Source organism: Megachile rotundata, chromosome 16 (genome assembly GCF_050947335.1).
Source record: "Megachile rotundata isolate GNS110a chromosome 16, iyMegRotu1, whole genome shotgun sequence".
Lineage (NCBI taxonomy): Eukaryota > Metazoa > Arthropoda > Insecta > Hymenoptera > Megachilidae > Megachile > Megachile rotundata.
In genome coordinates, this window is record NC_134998.1 from 12,563,048 (window position 1) to 12,583,104 (window position 20,057).

The 20,057-nt window shown below is 33.0% G+C and overlaps 2 protein-coding genes across 8 annotated transcripts; one reads left to right on the top strand and one right to left on the bottom strand.

The window, feature by feature from the left end:
- Window positions 1-1,635: 1,635 nt before the first annotated feature.
- coro (protein coronin) lies at window positions 1,636-7,033 on the bottom strand. 7 transcript variants are annotated; one of them, XM_012280278.2, is made up of 6 exons: window positions 6,922-7,033; window positions 4,939-5,147; window positions 4,299-4,780; window positions 2,794-3,172; window positions 2,471-2,713; window positions 1,636-2,396 (listed from the first exon to the last, which is right to left on the bottom strand). In XM_012280278.2, the coding sequence occupies exons 2-6, from the start codon at window positions 5,134-5,136 to the stop codon at window positions 2,217-2,219; spliced, it is 1,482 nt and encodes a 493-aa protein (XP_012135668.1). In that variant the 5' UTR covers window positions 5,137-5,147; window positions 6,922-7,033; the 3' UTR covers window positions 1,636-2,216. The 7 variants fall into 7 exon arrangements, with proteins under 7 accessions (XP_012135668.1, XP_003701272.1, XP_012135671.1 ...); XM_003701224.3 differs by having other exon boundaries at window positions 4,939-5,144; window positions 6,922-7,009; XM_012280281.2 differs by lacking the exon at window positions 6,922-7,033 and adding an exon at window positions 6,772-6,915 and having other exon boundaries at window positions 4,939-5,144.
- Window positions 7,034-7,413: 380 nt separating this feature from the next.
- Window positions 7,414-10,830, top strand: LOC100878098 (uncharacterized). The gene is made up of 5 exons (XM_003701225.3): window positions 7,414-7,757; window positions 8,135-8,515; window positions 8,586-8,864; window positions 8,940-9,433; window positions 9,507-10,830. The coding sequence occupies exons 1-5, from the start codon at window positions 7,590-7,592 to the stop codon at window positions 9,655-9,657; spliced, it is 1,473 nt and encodes a 490-aa protein (XP_003701273.2). The 5' UTR covers window positions 7,414-7,589; the 3' UTR covers window positions 9,658-10,830.
- Window positions 10,831-20,057: the final 9,227 nt, after the last annotated feature.

The following is a 20,057-nucleotide window of genomic DNA, read 5'->3' on the forward strand; positions in this document are numbered from 1 at the left end:
ATGTCAATTCTACTGCACATGCAAAGTGCAATATTTCGGCACTTTGACGACGCAGTATGGTTCTTGAGGCATTTAGAAACAAATTTCTATTAGGGTTTGATGCGTTTTGATGCCTAATAAAGCCAGAAAATCAATTTTTGTAGAATTCGGTTCAAAACGGTACAGGTGGCGCCATCTAGCGGCGAGCGGCGGAACTACGAAAAACTAAAATCTCGATTTTCTCGAAAACTAGGGACTTTTCCGAAATTCTGAGATATACAAATTGTTCCTTATCGCCTACGGAATCGAACGAATGTACTTATAGCCTGCTAGGACAATTATTAAGGAAAATAGAAAAATAGCCCATTTCATGGACTAAAAAATTGGCGTCCATCTAGCGGCGAAAGTTGGAACTACAAAAATAGAAAATCTCGATTTTCTCGAAAACTAGGAACTTTTCCGAAATTCTGAGATATACAAATTGTTCCTTATCGCCTACGGAATCGAACGAATGTAATTATAGCATGCTAGGACAATTATTAAGGAAAATAGAAAAATAGCCCATTTCATGGACTAAAAAATTCGCCGCTAGATGGCGCCACTAGTTTTGTCCATAAAATACCCTTTTTCTTATTTTCTTTACTAAAGCTTTCAGGAAACTTTTATTGCTTTATTTTGCTTCTAATGCGATCACGTAACACTTTCTGAGTCTCGGAAGTACTCAATGTTCGCTAATTTTCGAGAAAATCGCATTTTTATATTTTTGTAGTTCCAACTTTCACCGCTAGATGGACGCCAATTTTTTAGTCCATGAAATGGGCTATTTTTCTATTTTCCGTAATAATTGTCCTAGCGGGCTATAATTACATTCGCTCGATTCCGTAGGCGATAAGGAACAATTTGTATATCTCAGAATTTCGGAAAAGTTCCTAGTTTTCGAGAAAATCGAGATTTTTTATTTTTGTAGTTCCAACTTTCGCCGCTAGATGGACGCCAATTTTTTAGTCCATGAAATGGGCTATTTTTCTATTTTCCTTAATAATTGTCCTAGCGGGCTATAATTGCATTCGTTCGATTCCGCAGGCGACAAGGAACAATTTGTATATCTCAGAATTTCGGAAAAGTCCCTAGTTTTCGAGAAAATCGAGATTTTAGTTTTTCGTAGTTCCGCCGCTCGCCGCTAGATGGCGCCACCTGTACCGTTTTGAACCGAATTCGACAAAAATTGATTTTCTGGCTTTACTAGGCATCAAAACGCATCAAACCCTAATAGAAATTTGTTTCTAAATGCCTCAAGAACCATACTGCATCGTCAAAGTGCCGAAATATTCATTTTTTTATTTTCCTTATATGTGTGTTCAGACCCTCACATTTTAGGATCAGTTTTTGGCAAGTCCGATTTAAATTTTTTTTTCTATGTCCATCTGGATGTACATACGCATGTGCATGCAAAATTTGACGAGAAAAAAAGAAAAAAGCAGCAATTTTTTATTTCGGTAATTCAACTTCCGATCGCTAGATGACAACAAATATAGACTTGTTTTCGAAAACCACGCGTAAATATAAATTTGAAGCTGAATTTGATAGCTCTATAAAAGAATCAAATTTTTTAATGGGAATCTGGGATGCACACTGGTATTCAATAATTTAATTCGATCAATTATATTATTTTATATTCACATTTTTTGTACAAAACAAATGGTTTTTTCTTATAATGTCAAAAAACAGATTAGTTAAAAATACTTGGTATCTTACTTGTTATTTGCACATTAACTGTAAAATAGCGGTTGTTTGTTCAATTATTTCACGTAGCATAATTTACGCATATAAATTATGCATTATTCGTACCAGGAATAAAATAATTTTTCGTTATTTTACAATGAAGTATCTGTACAAACTAGGCACTCGTTTGTCATGAACAATTATGAAGATGCATATACATAAAAAGTCTTGTGTATTAGACGATATAAGATTCGAAATCTTAATGCTAGTAACAAGTGTCATATATCATGATTTAACAAAATAAAAGATGTAAACATAGTACAAATGCACAGGATGTATGATGAATGGATGTACAATAAATAGCAAAGATAATTGCAAAAAAAGAGAATCAAGACACACAACATAGCTAAAACCTACTATTTACACAAATTGTTATATCAAAATATATGATCATTTTTTATTACATAATTAGTTTCTTCACATTATTTTTATGAGCTAAAAATATGAGTCAAAAATTACACCTCATCGGATGCAAGCACCTCTCTATCAGTAGGTGAAGATGATTTTTCTTTCCTCTCTTCTTCCTTCATGTGAAGAGCAACAGCTGATTCGAGCACCCGTATCCTTCCCTCGTGTTTTACGATTACCGCTTTCAACTTTCTTATTTCTTCCGTAAATTCTTTTAATAGTTCCTCCTGCAAGAGTACGATTATATCGCATACAGTTATGCTTAAATAAATAAAGATAATAAAATTTCCAAATAACATACTGTAATGCCAGCTGAAGCTTGCGTAGCATTTTGCGAAGAATTAGAAGCAACTTTCGCCCCTTTACTTAGAATGTTCGACTTTTTATGAACTTTCAGTTCATTTTTAGTAGCCGAGGGCTGATAACCGTCGCGTAAAGATATCAGTACTGGATCTGCATCGGTTCCTTTTTCCCATTCTTCGGCAGAAATTGCAGCGGTATCACCTGGAGTATCTGGATACAAATCTTCTTGAAACAATTCAGACTGAAAATTAATAAATAATATTAGAATATTACAAACGTTTCGTATTGGTCCTAAATTTGCGGAAAAAATCATTTCAGTACCTTCCTTGGTACAGTCATGGAGATAACCTGGCAAAAACCTGAGTTGTTGAGCCGATAAAATCTAGTTATTTCACAGCTATTAACATCACAGCCTCGTTTTGGCATCATTCCTATACCTCGTTGAGGATCAGGGGTTTGAAATGTATTGATGTAATGAACAAAAGGAGGTTCAGGGGTAATTTCAAAGTACCGAATTACGGAATCACCCTTGCCACACAAGTACACTAGATTTGTATCGGAATCATAGAGAGGAAACATGACTCCGTTACTGGTATCCAATTCTACCATAACTATAGGTTCACCTAACATATCAGGTGCACGTAACGAGTACTGCCTCTCGGACATTTTACTGAAACCTGTGGTAAAGATCAAGCCTCCCCTGAAAACATAGTAAACACACAACTCTGTGGATACAAAGCTTTAGTTGAATATTTTTAATACATACAATTATACATACAAATACAAGCTCCTATAAAAATATATAGTATAACTTATGTTTATAAACGATATACGTTTACATAATGTAATGTTCTGTATTATGTTGCTTTTTGAATATTCTTATTTCAGTTAATCATCAAAACTAAATAACATCCACCTTGTTACAACATCTGAAAATTGTACCTATGTACAAATTTCTGAGTCTATATTAGACGCATTCGTGAAATAACATAAACTGAATATAATCATGATTAAGGAATGTTTACAATGCCAGATTATTGTGAATTATACTTGTGTCAGTGCACTGGCCAGTAACTGGGTTTTGCAAATCTATACCTGAATCGTTTGTCTGCTTTTCGAAACAGATATTGGTGTTGTTCAAAATTAATAATTTTGTACCGAATACAAAAATCACACTTTCTTGTTACAATATGTTTTGTATTAGTGTAGTTATTTCACTGTATTCTGAATTCGTACACATATTCATTTGTCAACGTGTATAAAATGTTATATTTTAAGATAATAACTTGATATACAATACTTACTGAAACTTTTATGCAGATATTACACAGTGGACATCTTGATATTTGCATTTATTAAGCTGACATCCTCTTGACGTTGAACTTTCAATCTTCAAGTAATCCATTAAAAATTACCAAATCTCGCACTACACAAATTGGAAAGACCATGTGATAATAAAAAATAAAGATATTCTTAATGTGCAAATAGAAGTGTATCTATTATAAAACTTGTATAAATACTTCTTTTAAGAAGTAATAGTCACATGTCATTAAAACAATGTTATAACCTGCTAGAAACATAGTTTTGAAATAAATATATATTTGTACTATTTTATCCTGAATACATTTATCGTGTAAAAAGGCGGATGTATATTGTTTGATGATTATTTGACATGAAAAATATGTTGACAGTGTTTTGCATAATAGAAATAGATATTCTTAAAAATATTTTAAACTAATTTCTGTACAATATTGGTTTTTGTTAGCCCTAATAGGGTAAGACTGCTTATGCATTTATATATACCAATGGAAAGAAAGTTTACATACCTTAAAAAGATTGCACGTGTAGCTTTACTACCTTCGTGTGCAATGGCTTCTTCCAACATTTCTCCTGTCCTTGGATCCAAAATTCTTATTTTTTTATCCTTACAGGTAGTGACTAATCTGGATCCATCCCAATTCCAACACGCGGAATAAATCATGTCAGGATGACAATCTATTCGTACTATTGCTTCTCCTGTACCAACGTTCCAGATCAAGACAAGATTGTCTGACCCAGCCGTGAGCAATACATTTAGTGCTGACGGATGCCATAGCACAAGACCTACTCTGCGCTGATGCAGTTGCAAGTCTACTACAGAATCCGTTAATGTCCTGGAAATACCACCATCCGGTATTTGCCATACTTTAACTACGCAATCTTCAGAACCAGATGCTATGACATTGTCATTATGAGGACACCATGCAATGTCTAACACGGGACCTTTATGTCCACCGACTAAAGGGTAATCTGCTGGTATTCTTCCTACCTACAATGATTTAAGTTAATGATCAAAACTACTTATGCAGGATTTATTTAACATTATTTCTATAATGATAGTTTGAACCTAATGCTTCAAAATAACTAAATACAGCTATGGTTAAATGGAAAAGACAAAAAGAAGAAGCGGTCGAGGATGAAACTTACTTTGTTGTGCGGTAACACTATGAAAGCACCACCGCCAGCGGACTCTACGATGATAGCAAGGAACTTTGGATTGACGGCACAAAACGTCGAATCCCACGAAGACTTAGACACTCTTATATTGTCGTAACATTGTTCACGTTTCAATGCTGTTCCGTACACGTGGCGGAACTTACTGCTACGCACTACACGGAAAGACATATCTGCACCTACTTTCGGTGGCAAACAAAAAATTCAAACAACGAAGATTAACCTCTAGCAGTGGACGATGTTTTACTATGCCGGTTATTATGATTATTACAATAAATTATAGTTACGTGTCCACCGCCAGCGTGGGCGTCGCGTGGACCATCCCCGTTTTATAAATAGGTTCCCCACCCTCGATGTTAAAATGAGCGCGACTTAAATAAGAATATTTTCGAACCCTGATCTTACACTTTACGAATTGTAATATCCATCCAATGTCTACACGTGCATCGCAGGGGTGCTGATTATTGTGAAAATTTCCGAAAAGTTTCGTAGACCATAGTTGGTGAATCGAAAAATAGATCCGATCCACCCAAAATAAACCAGCCGCCGCTTTTATGCGACGATGATTCACACACCGATCGTCATAGCGTTCCTGAATTTATATTACTACACTCCCATTCGGTACCGTCTAAGGCATGGATTGCAGCCCAAATAACGCTACTTCGATATTTTCGGACGATTTATCACCAACAAATTTTTCATGCTATACTGATCAAAAACCGATCCAAAGTGCGTTGAAATTTCAACGCTACTGTAAGACGCATTCGGGTCAATTGCGTTCGGTTGAATTTTAATGAAATATCTTTCATTAAATTAACATATTAGAAATTGGATTTGTAGAACAAAGATTTTCATACAGAAAAGAGCGAAAGATACCTTCGGTTACGAAACCGAACCATTTATTATTCTTCCGGAATGTTTTTCCTCTATTTCACTCCAATTCGGTGGAAGAATGAACGCGCTTCATTAATTTGTAATTTTACCAGAACTGATTATTCTACGAATTACAGACCGTAGAAAGCTAAGTAACGGAATAATTTCCACGTTCCGATTAATCGTTCTGCTATCGTCAAGACATTGACGCTGACTGCTATCCCCTACCGCTAACTGTATAGTTTAACTGACAAATATAGTACAGTCGTAAATTAAAACGTGAATTTTCGTTCGTTATATTGCCACACGTTACATGATTAATAATCAGATCATCATGCATTATATCGCCACGCGTTATATCTCTTGAAGCGCTATATACATATTGGTCATGTTATATCGCCACGCGTCGAGTATCGATACATGTATATCGCATTGAATATTGTCATGCGTTTTATTGCCAGTTATTATTTATTTCTACATGTTAAATGACCAAGTGTTATGCTGTCATGCGTTATACTAGAACCGCACTCTATCTTTCAGACCGAGTCTATCTAATCTACCACGTGTTTGTATACGACACATGCATATAAAGATAATTCGCGCTGGTCGAATATGATTCATGATTGGACGCCGCAACGATACTGCATCGATAAGAAAGCTCAAGTGCAACTAAAAAACCAAAAGTACTCGTAAAAAAGTCCTTGTTAAAAATTTCAACGTTCCCGCCAGCGAGTAATAACGTTGCACTGTGATTCGGCGAACCACCACGCAGCAGCGCTATTCACACGAACGACTGGATCATTTAAGAGCACCTTATTTGGAAGTGCGCACCCTGCTCCTGCAAATACCTACCCCCGAAGCTACTTCTTCCGTCTCATTATAAGTTATAATGTGTCTACTTGTGATACTTTCTTACGATTACTTTCGTCTCACCTCCCCACTTTTTCTTCGGTCACTTGTGTGCGAACAAATTGAACGAGTTACATACGCACTAATATCAGAAATCAATTGAGCGTTTCGCGAATACGACAAAACAATTTGTGAGAATATTTTTCTAGAGTACGCGTGCAAATGAGTTCTCACCGACAAATTTTTTCCCGATGACAGCCGATGCACGCTTTTGGAAAAGAACTCTCCCCACCCCCCAAATCTCACGCGCTAATGAGGATGATGGATGCGCGCGCTTCTAAGCGCAATATGGCGATCTTAAGCCGCGAAATATTCAATATTTCAAATTTTCTGTCTGTTGACTATTATTTAGATTTTAATCTATAGATCGCTGATCCTTGCAATTGTTCCGTAATTGAATAATATTTAACAAGCAATTTATAATCGTCATTTAATTTCTTGTATTGTAAAATCATGGCACTGTATTATCAGCATAGCTGCAATTTTTCAGATTTTCTTTGTTAACTTCCAACAATGACAGAAATCTAAAAAAGAATTGTATATAGACTATACTTTTTAAAAAAGATTAAATGGTACAACTTATATTCACATTTTGTTTGATGTTCATTTAGCTCAATTTGTGAACACGATCAGTGTGGATGTTTGTGGAACACACTTGAAAGTAAAATCGTCTGGTACGTGTGTTCATATAACGTGTTGCGGATGCGCTACTTACTTGCGTATCATCCATGACAATCTTTTCCAAGTTGCATATGGTTGAAAGCATATTTTGTTATTGTGAGCAATGATATGTCCAGATAAGATAGTGAATTTATTTGTAATTTGACATTTAGTTAATAGAAATGGGTAATCAACTGACACGTGCTGGACATGCATCTGCAAAAAAGACTGATTCCACTGCACATGCCGGTGATACGGCTAATGCAAACAGTCTTTCGAAAAGTTCCTCAGCCACCGAATTAGAAACTAATTCGCATATGCAATTCTTTCCAATTGAAAGTTTAGCTAAGGTACGAATTTGTTCCAGAATTACCATCATATGATACTCATTATTTGCACTTTAAGAGGACGCGTTTAATAAACTGTACAGGCACAGTAATTTTAGTGCGCAAATGATAATTGTTGCTGGCAGATCCCTCGTATTTTAAAAATATGTATCGTCATGTATATTTTATGAATGGTTTATAAATTATTATTCAGTGATTGTTCTTAGATGACTTTACAGTTTACTTTGATAAGTATCATTCAAGTCATATAACCTACTTTTATCATTAATCATTAATTGCATTATTAAAATATAATTGACATTATTTGAAATTTTAAGTAGCAGCTGGTGATGTATAGTATTAACTCATAACATATACTAAAATGTATATCTATTTTGCAGACACTGTCTCATCTGACTTACGAGGAAGAACGTATAAGTGGTATTACGAAATCTATATTTCAACAATATCTCTTTCCTAATTATCCTGAATTGGGTGACAAATTGTTTAACTATCTGCACCATGTTGCCAATGTTCATACTTCACATTTAAGTGCTAATGCTTTTAAGCAACAAGCTGAAAAGTTCCTTTCTGTAATGAATGATCAAACTGTACTGGAAAATTATGTGAAAATGTATTCTAACATGGATGGAGATGGAAGCGTCAGTCCTGATGGATTAAGAGCTCTATTAAATATCTCTTATAAAATTGCTATGGACAACAGTGGAACTCCTTCTTGTATTTTTGCGGAGCAGATAATTAATGCAGTGGTTGTGTCGTGTGTTAGTAAAGTTAACATTGAAGCAATTTTTATGTATTACTTAATTATACATTATATTATGTGTATTACAGTTTCATGGTAAATATGCTTTATCCGTGAGTTATGTGAGCAACTGGATTTGGCAGAATTGTACACATATAATACATGGTCCTCACAGATACATAATACATGTGTTGACAACTGCTTACCGAAATGGTAAAGTTTTGTTGTCCAAAGAACAGCCACAACCTCTTTTGGGCATACCTACACCAATACTAGAACAACCAGACTCCATTGACTTTCCAAGGGTTTTATTACCCATGAGCTATGTATGGTTATTATCAAGCACATTACCTCAGTGCTATCTTCAGGTAAATTTTAATTAAAAGCTAAATTATTTTTTAGTTTACTATGTCTATAAAATAATGAAACAAATAAATGTTCAGTTAGATGATTCACCAAAGGATGTTACTCATGCTTTAATAGCTAAAAGAATGGGAACTGTATGTCCTAGACATTGGACATTGTTATACAATAGTTCTGAACATGGAACAGGAGCTAATCGATTTCTTCATCATGTGTTAGGATACCGAGGCCCTACTTTGTTGTTTATAAGAACAGTTAGTCCAGATAAAGATAGTATATCCCCTACATATTGTATATGTTCGGCGATAGAATGGCGCGAGAGTCATCTTTATTGGGGAGACGAAGATTCAATGGGTATTGAATTATTTCCATCATACAGAGTTATAGAGAGGGGCGCCAAAGTATTATATTTGAACACCGGTATCAGAGGCTATCCTCATGGATTGCGATTCGGAAGTAACCCACGCTCACCGTACATTAGTATAGACGAAGCATTCCATTCGGTCAGTATTGCAGGTGCACCTTATCCGATTGCCAGCTTAGAAGTTTGGGGCTGTGGAGACACAAAGTTGAGGTAACAATTTCAGCCCACTTGTCATTTGCCTCGGATAAATCGCAATCATAAAATAACGCAAACAAATTTTTAGGGAACGTCAATTGGAAATTAAGAAATGGCAAGTGAAGGAAGCAGAAAAACAGAGAATCGTGAAATTGAGTGCCAGTGATTGGATAGATCACCCCGATCGTTATTTGCTTGAATTAGCAGGTAGAGCGTCTTACAACGAATCGAATAAGTAGTTGTAAGAAAATTTTGTACAATAGCACAAAATTTATTCAGGATTAATATACTGTTATTTGTATATATGTACATATTGTGGAACATACTATTAGTTTGAATACGTACTTACAATTTATGTGTAATATTTAAAGAACTGTGGTCAGTTCAAACTCCTTATCGTAAAAGTGTACTTATCCTATGGAACGATTATGAATATAGGTTTTAATCGCGTACTCATGAGCGTATCACACGATCTAATTTGCTTATAGTATCATCAAATTTGTGATCAAATTTATTATGTTTTAAATAGGACAATTTTAATACTTTTATGTTTTCTGAACACATGAAAGTTGACATCGAAAACCTATCGTACTTAAAATGTATAACAGCAGGGAAAAAGGATTCCTTTAACTTATTACTTATATCTCATGCAATTTATCACTCGACACTAAAATTCAAGTACTTACAACGATAACCTAATGTAGTATATTTTTAATCGTACTTCCATGCTCAATAATATTAGCACATTTAAGAAATACCAGCAAAGTTATCCAGAAATATTGCAAGCAGAAGCGTGCTATCTTATATACAGTGACTGTTAAACATTTATATTATAAAAAAAAAGAGAAAAGAATTATTATAACGTTTATTAATATTATCTATTTTGACTGTTAATAGAATTAAATATACACACGTGCCTGTTAAATGCAGGATTCTGAAGCATAGGTGCTATTGCACATTTTTATTGCCTTTATAAATATATTTCGGCTGTTGCGTGCCTTTAGCAAACATGTAGTGTACAAAAATTTCATTAGAAAAATATATTTTTACGGAACTCGTTTTAACTGTATCTTTTTGTAGCATGATTTAGAAGCCGCGACTCCCTTATCAAAATTATTGTTATAATTATTTATACAGTTGTTTTGTAATCAAGAATTTTAGGATTGGAACTTTTTAGGTCGAATATAAAGGAATTAGGAATGTTAAGTGCTTGGTAATAATTATATATAGAAATTAACAAAAAAATTAATTGCTATTAAGTAAAATATTTGGAAAAGTAAAGTTACTACAGGATAGTACTTTCAGGTGAAATTAGTAGCGTGTAAATAACTAATGGAACTCTAGAGAATTTGTAAAGATTTGTGAACTGTTATATGGTGCAAACTAAATAAAAATTAAATACAGTATTGTTATACGTGTTTTGAATTTTCCTTTATTGCAATTATCGTAGTTTAACCTCCTCGTTCATACAACCTCCTTCTACCAGGAGCAGTGTTGGGCAGTCGTGAGATTTTATCTCACGCGAGAGCTTTATGCGCATGCGTCATCTGACGTCACAGCTTGCTGCCAATGCCGTACCTAGCCGGTACACGCAGTGGTGACTGATGAGGGCACCTTAATTATCCTACATAATTTTTCAAAAATTCTTATAATTGCACTGTAAACTATGAATGTATAGATTGGGTTAGATTACATTAGGCTGGGTTAGGTTAGTTATATATATGACTGTATAAAACTATACAACTATATATACATATATTATAAGTAAAATTACAATCGTAGCTCTTAAATTGTAAATTCTAATCGTAGCTCTTAGCTCGGTATAGTTCTCTGAAGATTTTTTAAAGCCTTCAGAGAACTATACCAATTACCAGGTCACACCACGTGGAGGTGGCTACGATAGTGACCCACCCTAACTCCAAATCCCATCCACCCTCCAAATGCAACCTCATTTATCAGAAGGATAAATGAGTTCTGACTCTACTTAGCTCATAGGCTCGCATACAAGTTCTTTACCACAAATTTGCAAAGAACTTGTATCACACACGCACGCATACATTAACTTAATACTAATCCCATGGGATCACACATACACGCTTAACGCAGGGTACCTCTTATTCTAATATTGCACTCAAATAATGTATGACGAAGTAAAAAAGCAAAGGGGTAGAAAAGAAAGTTAGAAGAACTTTCTGTCAAGAAGAAAAGAAAGTTAGAAGAACTTTCTGTGAAAAAAGGGGATCAGTATTTTTCGCCAAGTGAACCTCGCCTTCCATGGGTCAAAGGGTAGTCCATAGTGGCTTACGTGAACCACGAGACAGAGATGAACCGAAAATACTGGCAAGAACGAGTGACACATCCGCGGAGGGTCTCCCATTTCTCCCCGCTTGCGTTTGAAGCAAGTCTGACCGCAGAGAGGAGACCCCTGCCGTGAGGCGGCAAATCGAGATGGTTCATCAATCGATCGGCCCCGCAGAGATGTGTCCCTGGCGCTACACCAGCACTTGCAGCTCACCTCTGCCGCGTGTTCACAGCGCTATGAACCCCCAATGATCCACTTGGGTTCGGAACGATTGACAAAAAATAGCTGAATATACTATAAGCTAACGCGTGTAAAGTTTGAGAATTGAGAAGATGAGTGCAAGTTAGAATAAGAGGCACTTACAGGGACCCACCCGCCCTGCCCACAAGCATACACTTAAAACTAACGCACGCATAAAATTAACTTATAGCTAACGCACGCATCCCTCGAAGATCCATCGATGACCCCTCGATGATTGATGTCTTCAATCTTCGCGTATACGCCATTCACACATTTACTCATTCATACTACAATATATTACAATAGACGCAACTTAAAATTACTTAAAATTAGCGCATTAGTTGATGAAATCCCACGAAGGAAGTCTTCAATGATGACCTGTTCCTTGCCTATAGACTGATTAGGTGTATTAATAAAAAGAGGAAATAGAAAAGCTAAACCAAGACTAGTAACATTATAATGTTTAGGCATGCACAATTCATGCTACCATGCAAAATTCATATTAACATTTTCGGATTAAAAGAGAAATAGATCTCGAGTTGACTCGATAAAAATACGCAAATAAAATTACCTAATTAAAATCTGAAAAATAAAAACCTGAAACATCTGAAAGAAATTAAGACAAATATGAATTGTTAGAATAAAAAGCTGAAACATCAGAAAGAAATGAATACAAACATGAATTATTAAAATAAAAATCTGAAAAATAGTAATATAATTAAGACACATATGAATAATTCACTTACTTACATAAAATAAAAATCTGAAACAGATAAAAGAAATTAAGACATATATAAATTATTACAATACTTACATAAAATAAAAATCTGAAACAGATAAAAGAAATTAAGACATATATAAATTATTACATTACTTACATAAAATAAAAATCTGAAACAGATAAAAGAAATTAAGACAAATATAAATTATTTCATTACTTACATAAAATAAAAATCTGAAACAGATAAAAGAAATTAAGACAAATATAAATTATTTCATTACTTACATAAAATAAAAATCTGAAACAGATAAAAGAAATTAAGACAAATATAAATTATTACATTACTTATATAAAATAAAAACCTGAAACATACAAACATAATTAAGACAAATATCAATCATTAAAAATTACTTATTTAAAATTAAACATACAAAAATGATTAGGACAAATATGAAACATTAAAAATTACTTACTTGAATTTAAAACCTGCAACATACAAAAATAGTTAAGACAAAAATGAAACATTAAAAATTACTTACTTGAAATTAAAACCTGAAACATACAAAAATAGTTAAGACAAATATGAAACATTAAAAATTACTTACTTGAAATTAAAACCTGCAACATACAAAAATAATTAAGACAAAAATGAAACATTAAAAATTACTTACATACAATTAAAATCTGAAACATACAAAAATGATTAGGACAAATATAAAACATTAAAAATTACTTACTTGAAATTAAAACCTGCAACATACAAAAATAATTAAGACAAAAATGAAACATTAAAAATTACTTACATAAAATTAAAATCTGAAACATACAAAAATGATTAGGACAAATATAAAACATTAAAAATTACTTACTTGAAATTAAAACCTGCAACATACAAAAATAATTAAGACAAATATAAAACATTAAAAATTACTTACTTGAAATTAAAACCTGCAACATACAAAAATAATTAAGACAAATATGAAACATTAAAAATTACTTACTTGAAATTAAAACCTGAAACATACAAAAATAGTTAAGACAAAAATGAAACATTAAAAATTACTTACTTGAAATTAAAACCTGCAACATACAAAAATAATTAAGACAAAAATGAAACATTAAAAATTACTTACATAAATTTAAAACCTGAAACATACAAAAATAGTTAAGACAAAAATGAAACATTAAAAATTACTTACATAAAATTAAAATCTGAAACATACAAAAATAGTTAAGACAAAAATGATACATTAAAAATTACTTACATAAAATTAAAACGTGAAACATACAAATTTGATTAAGACATATATGAAGCATTGAATTACTTACTTGAAATAAAAATCTGAAACAGACAAAAATTAATTAGACAAACATAAATCAATGAATTACTTACTTGAAATAAAAATCTGAAACAGACAAAAATTAATTAGACAAACATAAATCAATGAATTACTTACTTTTAATAAAAATCTGAAACAGACAAAATGTATTTAGACAAACATAAATCAATGAATTACTTACTTTTAATAAAAATCTGAAACAGACAAAAAGTATTTAGACAACCATAAATCAGTGAATTACTTACTTTTAATAAAAATCTGAAACAGACAAAACGTATTTAGACAAACATAAATCAATAAATTACTTACTTGAAATCAAAGCCTGAAACAGACAAAAGTAATTAATACAGAAAATCGAAGGATCAAAGGATGAAATCTCCCTTTACTCGAAACGAAACTCTTCAAAAATCGAAATCGTAGATTTTGAAAACCTCAACTCCGAAATAAAAAGACGAAGAGATTCAAAAACTTCAAGACTCGAAACAAAATCACGTTGTTTGAAAATCTTGAATACAAAATAAAAACCCGAGGAGATTAAAAACTTTAAAACCAAAATGAGATGACGAGGAGATCCGAAGGCTTCGACGCTCGAAATAATATGCACGAGATGAAAGAGAAACTAAAGCATTAAAAATCAATGAAATAATAAAGTAAGATAGGAGAAGAAATAAAGTAGAGAAGAGGCTTGAAAATTTCGAAGCTAGAAATAAAATCAGATAGAAAATTAGAGGCCCTACGTGTGAGTACAGGATGCAGGACACACACCATTCGCACACTCACGCATACTGTAATACATTCTAAATGCCCTACATGTACCTCTTATTCTAAAATTGCACTCGCATATAAAACTTTGTAAAAATGCAAGAAGATAGGAAAGAAAGTTGGAAGAACTTTCAATAACAAACTATTACTACAGTCTAATATGTAAGTTAAAAAATTGTGATAAAGATGAGTGCAATTTAGAATAAGAGGTACTTACAATGTGCGCAAGCTTTTCGCCACAAATTGTGACGAAAAACCTGCGCCCGAGCCCACCCTTCCTCCCACAGCTCGGAATAAATATAAAATACACTCAACAGAACTTACCAAGAATTAAATGCTGAAACATACAAAAATTTATTAAAATAGAAATTTCAGAACAGAGAATATAACTTACCAAGAATTAAATGCTGAAACATACAAAAATTTATTAAAATAGAAATTTCAGAACAGAGAATATAACTTACCAAAAATTAAATTCTGAAACATACAAAAATTTATTAACATAGAAATTGCAGAACAGAGAATAACTTACCAAAAATTAAATTCTGAAACATGCAAAAATTTATTAACATAGAAATTTCAGAACAGAGAATATAACTTACCAAAAATTAAATTCTGAAACATACAAAAATTTATTAAAATAGAAATTTCAGAACAGAGAATATAACTTACCAAAAATTAAATTCTGAAACACACAAAAATTTATTAACACAGAAATTTGATAGGTGAGAACAATGTAAGAACTTACCAAAAATTAAAATCTAAAATAGACAAAAATTTATTAACACAAAAATTTCAGAACAGAGAACAATGTAAGAACTTACCCAAAATTGAATTCTGAAACAGACAAAATTTTATTAACACAGAAAATTGTGGGAAAGGGAGCAAAATTTTTCTTTATTTCATACAAGAATTTTGAAAAATACAAAACGCAATGAAAATTGCGGATTTGAGGGGAAAACAGAACTTACCAAAGAAGAAATACTAAAACGAACAAAAATTGATTAACATAGAAAATTTGAGAAGCGAAAACAATGTAAGAACTTACCAAAAATTAAATTCTGAAACATACAAAAATTGATTAACAAAGAAACTTCAGAACAGAGAATATAGCTTACCAAAAATTAAATTCTGAAACAGACAAAAATTTATTAACACAGAAATTTCAGAACAGAGAAGAATGTAAGAACATACGAAAAATTAAATGCTGAAACAGACAAAACTTTATTAACATAGAAAATTAAGCAAAGAAGTGAAATATTACTTTAGCCCACCCACAAATAGAAAATTAAGCAAGGGACAGTAATTTTACTTTACCCCACCCAAAAATAGAAAATTAAGCAAAGGAGGGAAACATTACTTAACCCCAACAAAACATTCATAAAATAGAAAATGCAATAAAAAGGCCTGAAAATTCGAAATAAAATCGTGTGCTCGAAATTCGAGCAAAACGCGTTAAACGATACTTTCGTACCGTAAAAAAGAAACACATGTAAAATACAAGAAAATAATAGCGAGCATAGTGACAGAATGATTGCCCATCCTAAGATCTTAGGATGGACAGTCATTGATAGTTCCCCTCTTCTTTGGCAATTTTTGCCGGGGCTCTTCGGCATATAGCCTCTTCTCTCTTCGGCATTGCCTCACAAAAATCACTCGCGAAATTTTACGGTAACTCGGATATTCTTTGCTTTCAATTACATAAATTCTTGATTTCGTTATCGATCTCCACAAACAGAATGCAGTCACACTTTTATGAAAATAAAAATGGACCACTATCCACTTGCTTCGATCAAGAACCAAATCAAAATTTTATGTAACGAAACTATTCTTGTAAAAAAATTCTCTAAAAATGAATAAACTGCATGACTCGAAATTAAAAATTAAAAAGTATACGACCAGCGATTCTCAGAATGCGCTGTCCGTAAAAGAATATCCGAGCAGAATATTTTATTTCACTGCACTTCACTTCACTGTATACTTCATTTTTGCAGTCGGATCTAGAACCCGACTGCGACTTACAAACTAAAAGGCCTGGCCTGAACGAACAATCGAGTTCAAGAGATATTAAATAAATTTATATTTAATATTTTTCTCTTCTCGATTTTTCGTAAACCCCCCAGATGCAAGCATCTCACGTGTGAGAGAGGAGGAAAGAGAAACGTGAACGCTTGCTCTGGCCCTACCTACTTAAAACTAACTCATTCACACCAGAAGTAAGCTACCTGCCTGCCTATCGCTATATTTAAAAAATTGCAAAGTCCACTCTCACAAAAACACACTCCACGGTTCTCACACATACCACCCGGGTGCAAAAAAGCCTAATCCTAGGGAGTACGTCCCGGGACGTCTCCGACACCCGAGTTCAATACTACATTCACACTCTAAGTTCATACCTTTTTGCTGAAATCGACCGACAATTGACAGTGAACTTAACATATTTCATTTTCATACTCTTTAGAATATTCAATGTAATATGCACATGTAATAATTTAAACTACTCATACAATTTTTTAACTTAATTAATTTATAAAATTTTCAAATGACTCTACTTGCATTTTGTATGCATTCTCAAATGACTCGACTTGCATTTTGTATGCATTTTCAAATAGAATTTTGCAAAATTTAAAAAATAAATCGACACAAGGTCCACGACCTAACCACACACACACGTGTAACTTGTGTCGATAATTCACTGTCAATTTGTCGATCGCCAAACATCTTAAAACTAAACCGTGTCCACCTGCCCTAACCCATGCGAGTAGCATCTAAGCACGCGCATGAGTATAGAGCATAAAAATGAACACGGCCACGTGTATTTTCACCTACCAGTTTTCTTCATGTGTGCTGAAAATCCTGAGCTAAAAAACGTGATTAGAAACATGCTAATAAAGTGTCTTCCAGCAAAAATTGACTCTAACTTTAAAAAATTCTCAAAATGGAAAATGGAAGATCACTTTGCAAAAATCTAAGTATATCGATTCTTTCATTCTTAACAGATTTTTAATATCAAAGTAAATTTACTAAATGATCAAAAGCATTCGTAATTAACTTTGATATCAAAATCTGTTTTCCGCGAAACTTTCTTGTACATATGTGTATTAAAAAAGAGTTCGCGATACAATTGAAAGTGAAAATAAAATTGAAAGTGACTCTAAAAGTAAACTAGCACGAAATCGGAGGGTCATCCGACTTCAATATACTAATTTTAATTTGATTCGTAAAGAAGTTAAGTTAAAACGCGATGTACAAGAAAACCCTGACCTGATCTAATAAATATAATAAACAGTTTGTACGAATTTTGCACGATCGTACAGTCGTGGTCACTATGCTCGCTCAAAAATATAAAATACAACCAGTTCCCGTGTCGCTTCGGACCATTCGTCCTACGACATGATGGGAACCGGAGGAACCATAAAGCATGCGACTCACCGATCGCTGACTTTCGCCACTGCGATCGCTTTACCGGTAAAGCATCAGAGATTTGGACTGCTTTGGACTGCTTTGGACTGCTTTGGCAACGTTTGGATTTGGCAGTTTGTCCATTGGATTGGCAGCGTGACCTGTAATCATAGCAGGACAACAATTTAGTAGCTGTCAATCAATTTGCATTTCGAGTAACATATACATTTTAGAAACGCAAACAGTTAATAAACAAGTTAAGCATGCATGCAGTACTACATTACAAAAACCAGTAATAAATTTGCAAATGTATATCAAAACGTATAGTCACTCAGTAAAACATTGTAAAATATTCGAAAAAATATGTCAATGCACTTGAATAATTATTGTATTAAAACGTTTGCAAATTTATACCGAAACACATAGATAACTACATGGTAAAACACATTAAAACACCAGTGCAAGTATTCCAAAACATTTAAATAACCACTCCATAATACACACTAAAACACCAGTAGCAATTTGTTAAAACATTTAAATAACCACTCCATAAAATATATTAAAACACCAGTAACAATATGTCAAAACACTTAAATAATCATTCCACATAATACACTAAACCACCAGTAACAATATGTCAAAACAATTAAATAATCATTGCATAAAGTACACTAAAGCACCAGTAACACTATGCCAAAACACTTAAATAATCATTGCATAAAGTACACCAACACCCAATAACAGTTTGTAAAAGCACTTAAATAATCACTCCACAAAATACATTAAAACAGTAAAAAATTAATAAAACATTCAAATAACCGCACCATAAAACACAGTAATAAATCCGTATACACATGCACAATCACTTAAGGAAACACACTAGTAAAGTCACTGACACTTGTAGAACCACACCATAAATTTTATTAATACACCCCCATAATTAATAAAAAATAATTATTAAAGCACATTAAACACTAGTAATAACACACTAGGTACACTAATATATCCGTATATGCATGCAGGTAACACACTGGTTAAATCACTGACACTTGTAGAATTACACCATAAAATTTGTTAATACACCCGCATATTTATTAAAAAATATTTATTAAAAGACACTAAACACTTATTAAAGCACAGTAGGTAATACAGGGACAAGCACAATATCGGTAAAGTAAACCCTTGACTCGTACCGGTAAGTGTTGACAGGTTCGATCCGACATCCTCGACTTCCATAACAAAACTGAGCAGCGGCGACCTCTTCAAGTGTAAGTGCGATTGGTAGTTTACAGTAGCCAATTAGACATCACGTAATCGACCAATAGATGAAATCGAAGTGCAAGAGTGATTATTGGTGTACAGTAGCCAATCAAACATCATGTAATCCACCAATAGCGTGCAGCCATTCTCATTGGTTGCTGTATAATTATTCTAACGTCATATTTTTTATAATTTTATATTTTTTGGTAGTTTATTAACAAATTTATTGTTGTAATTATTTAAATTTATTAATTTTTTTTAACTTAATCTTGCAGATATGTTGCAAAATGATTATTTATTAATATACATATATGTATATATCGTGAATTATATAATATAATATAATGGGAATAATATGATGGAATATAGGAGATTATTATATTTGAAATAACACAAAAGCACAATAACTTTTAACCCTTTTATTCTCTTTCCTGCAATTTTCTTTAGATTTATTTTTTTTTTCCTTACTAGGGCCTAATGATACCTTATATTTCATCAAAGTGTATACGCTACTGAGGACTTCTACGGATAGCTTACTGCGCATGCACTGAGACTGCCCAACACTGACTGAGACTGCCCAACACTGATATTATATACGTTTTCCCCTGTTAT

What these genes read in the sequence shown, in the direction of transcription:
- coro (XM_012280278.2), bottom strand. Translation starts at nt 5,136, where the DNA reads ATGTCTTTCCGTGTAGTGCGTAGCAGTAAGTTCCGCCACGTGTACGGA. An exon ending in TAGTGTTACCGCACAACAAA is followed by an intron (nt 4,781 to 4,938) that starts GTAAGTTTCATC and finishes AAATCATTGTAG; the next exon opens with GTAGGAAGAATACCAGCAGA. An exon ending in AAGCTTCAGCTGGCATTACA is followed by an intron (nt 2,397 to 2,470) that starts GTATGTTATTTG and finishes GTACTCTTGCAG; the next exon opens with GAGGAACTATTAAAAGAATT.
- LOC100878098 (XM_003701225.3), top strand. Translation starts at nt 7,590, where the DNA reads ATGGGTAATCAACTGACACGTGCTGGACATGCATCTGCAAAAAAGACT. An exon ending in TACCTCAGTGCTATCTTCAG is followed by an intron (nt 8,865 to 8,939) that starts GTAAATTTTAAT and finishes ATAAATGTTCAG; the next exon opens with TTAGATGATTCACCAAAGGA. An exon ending in TGTGGAGACACAAAGTTGAG is followed by an intron (nt 9,434 to 9,506) that starts GTAACAATTTCA and finishes ACAAATTTTTAG; the next exon opens with GGAACGTCAATTGGAAATTA.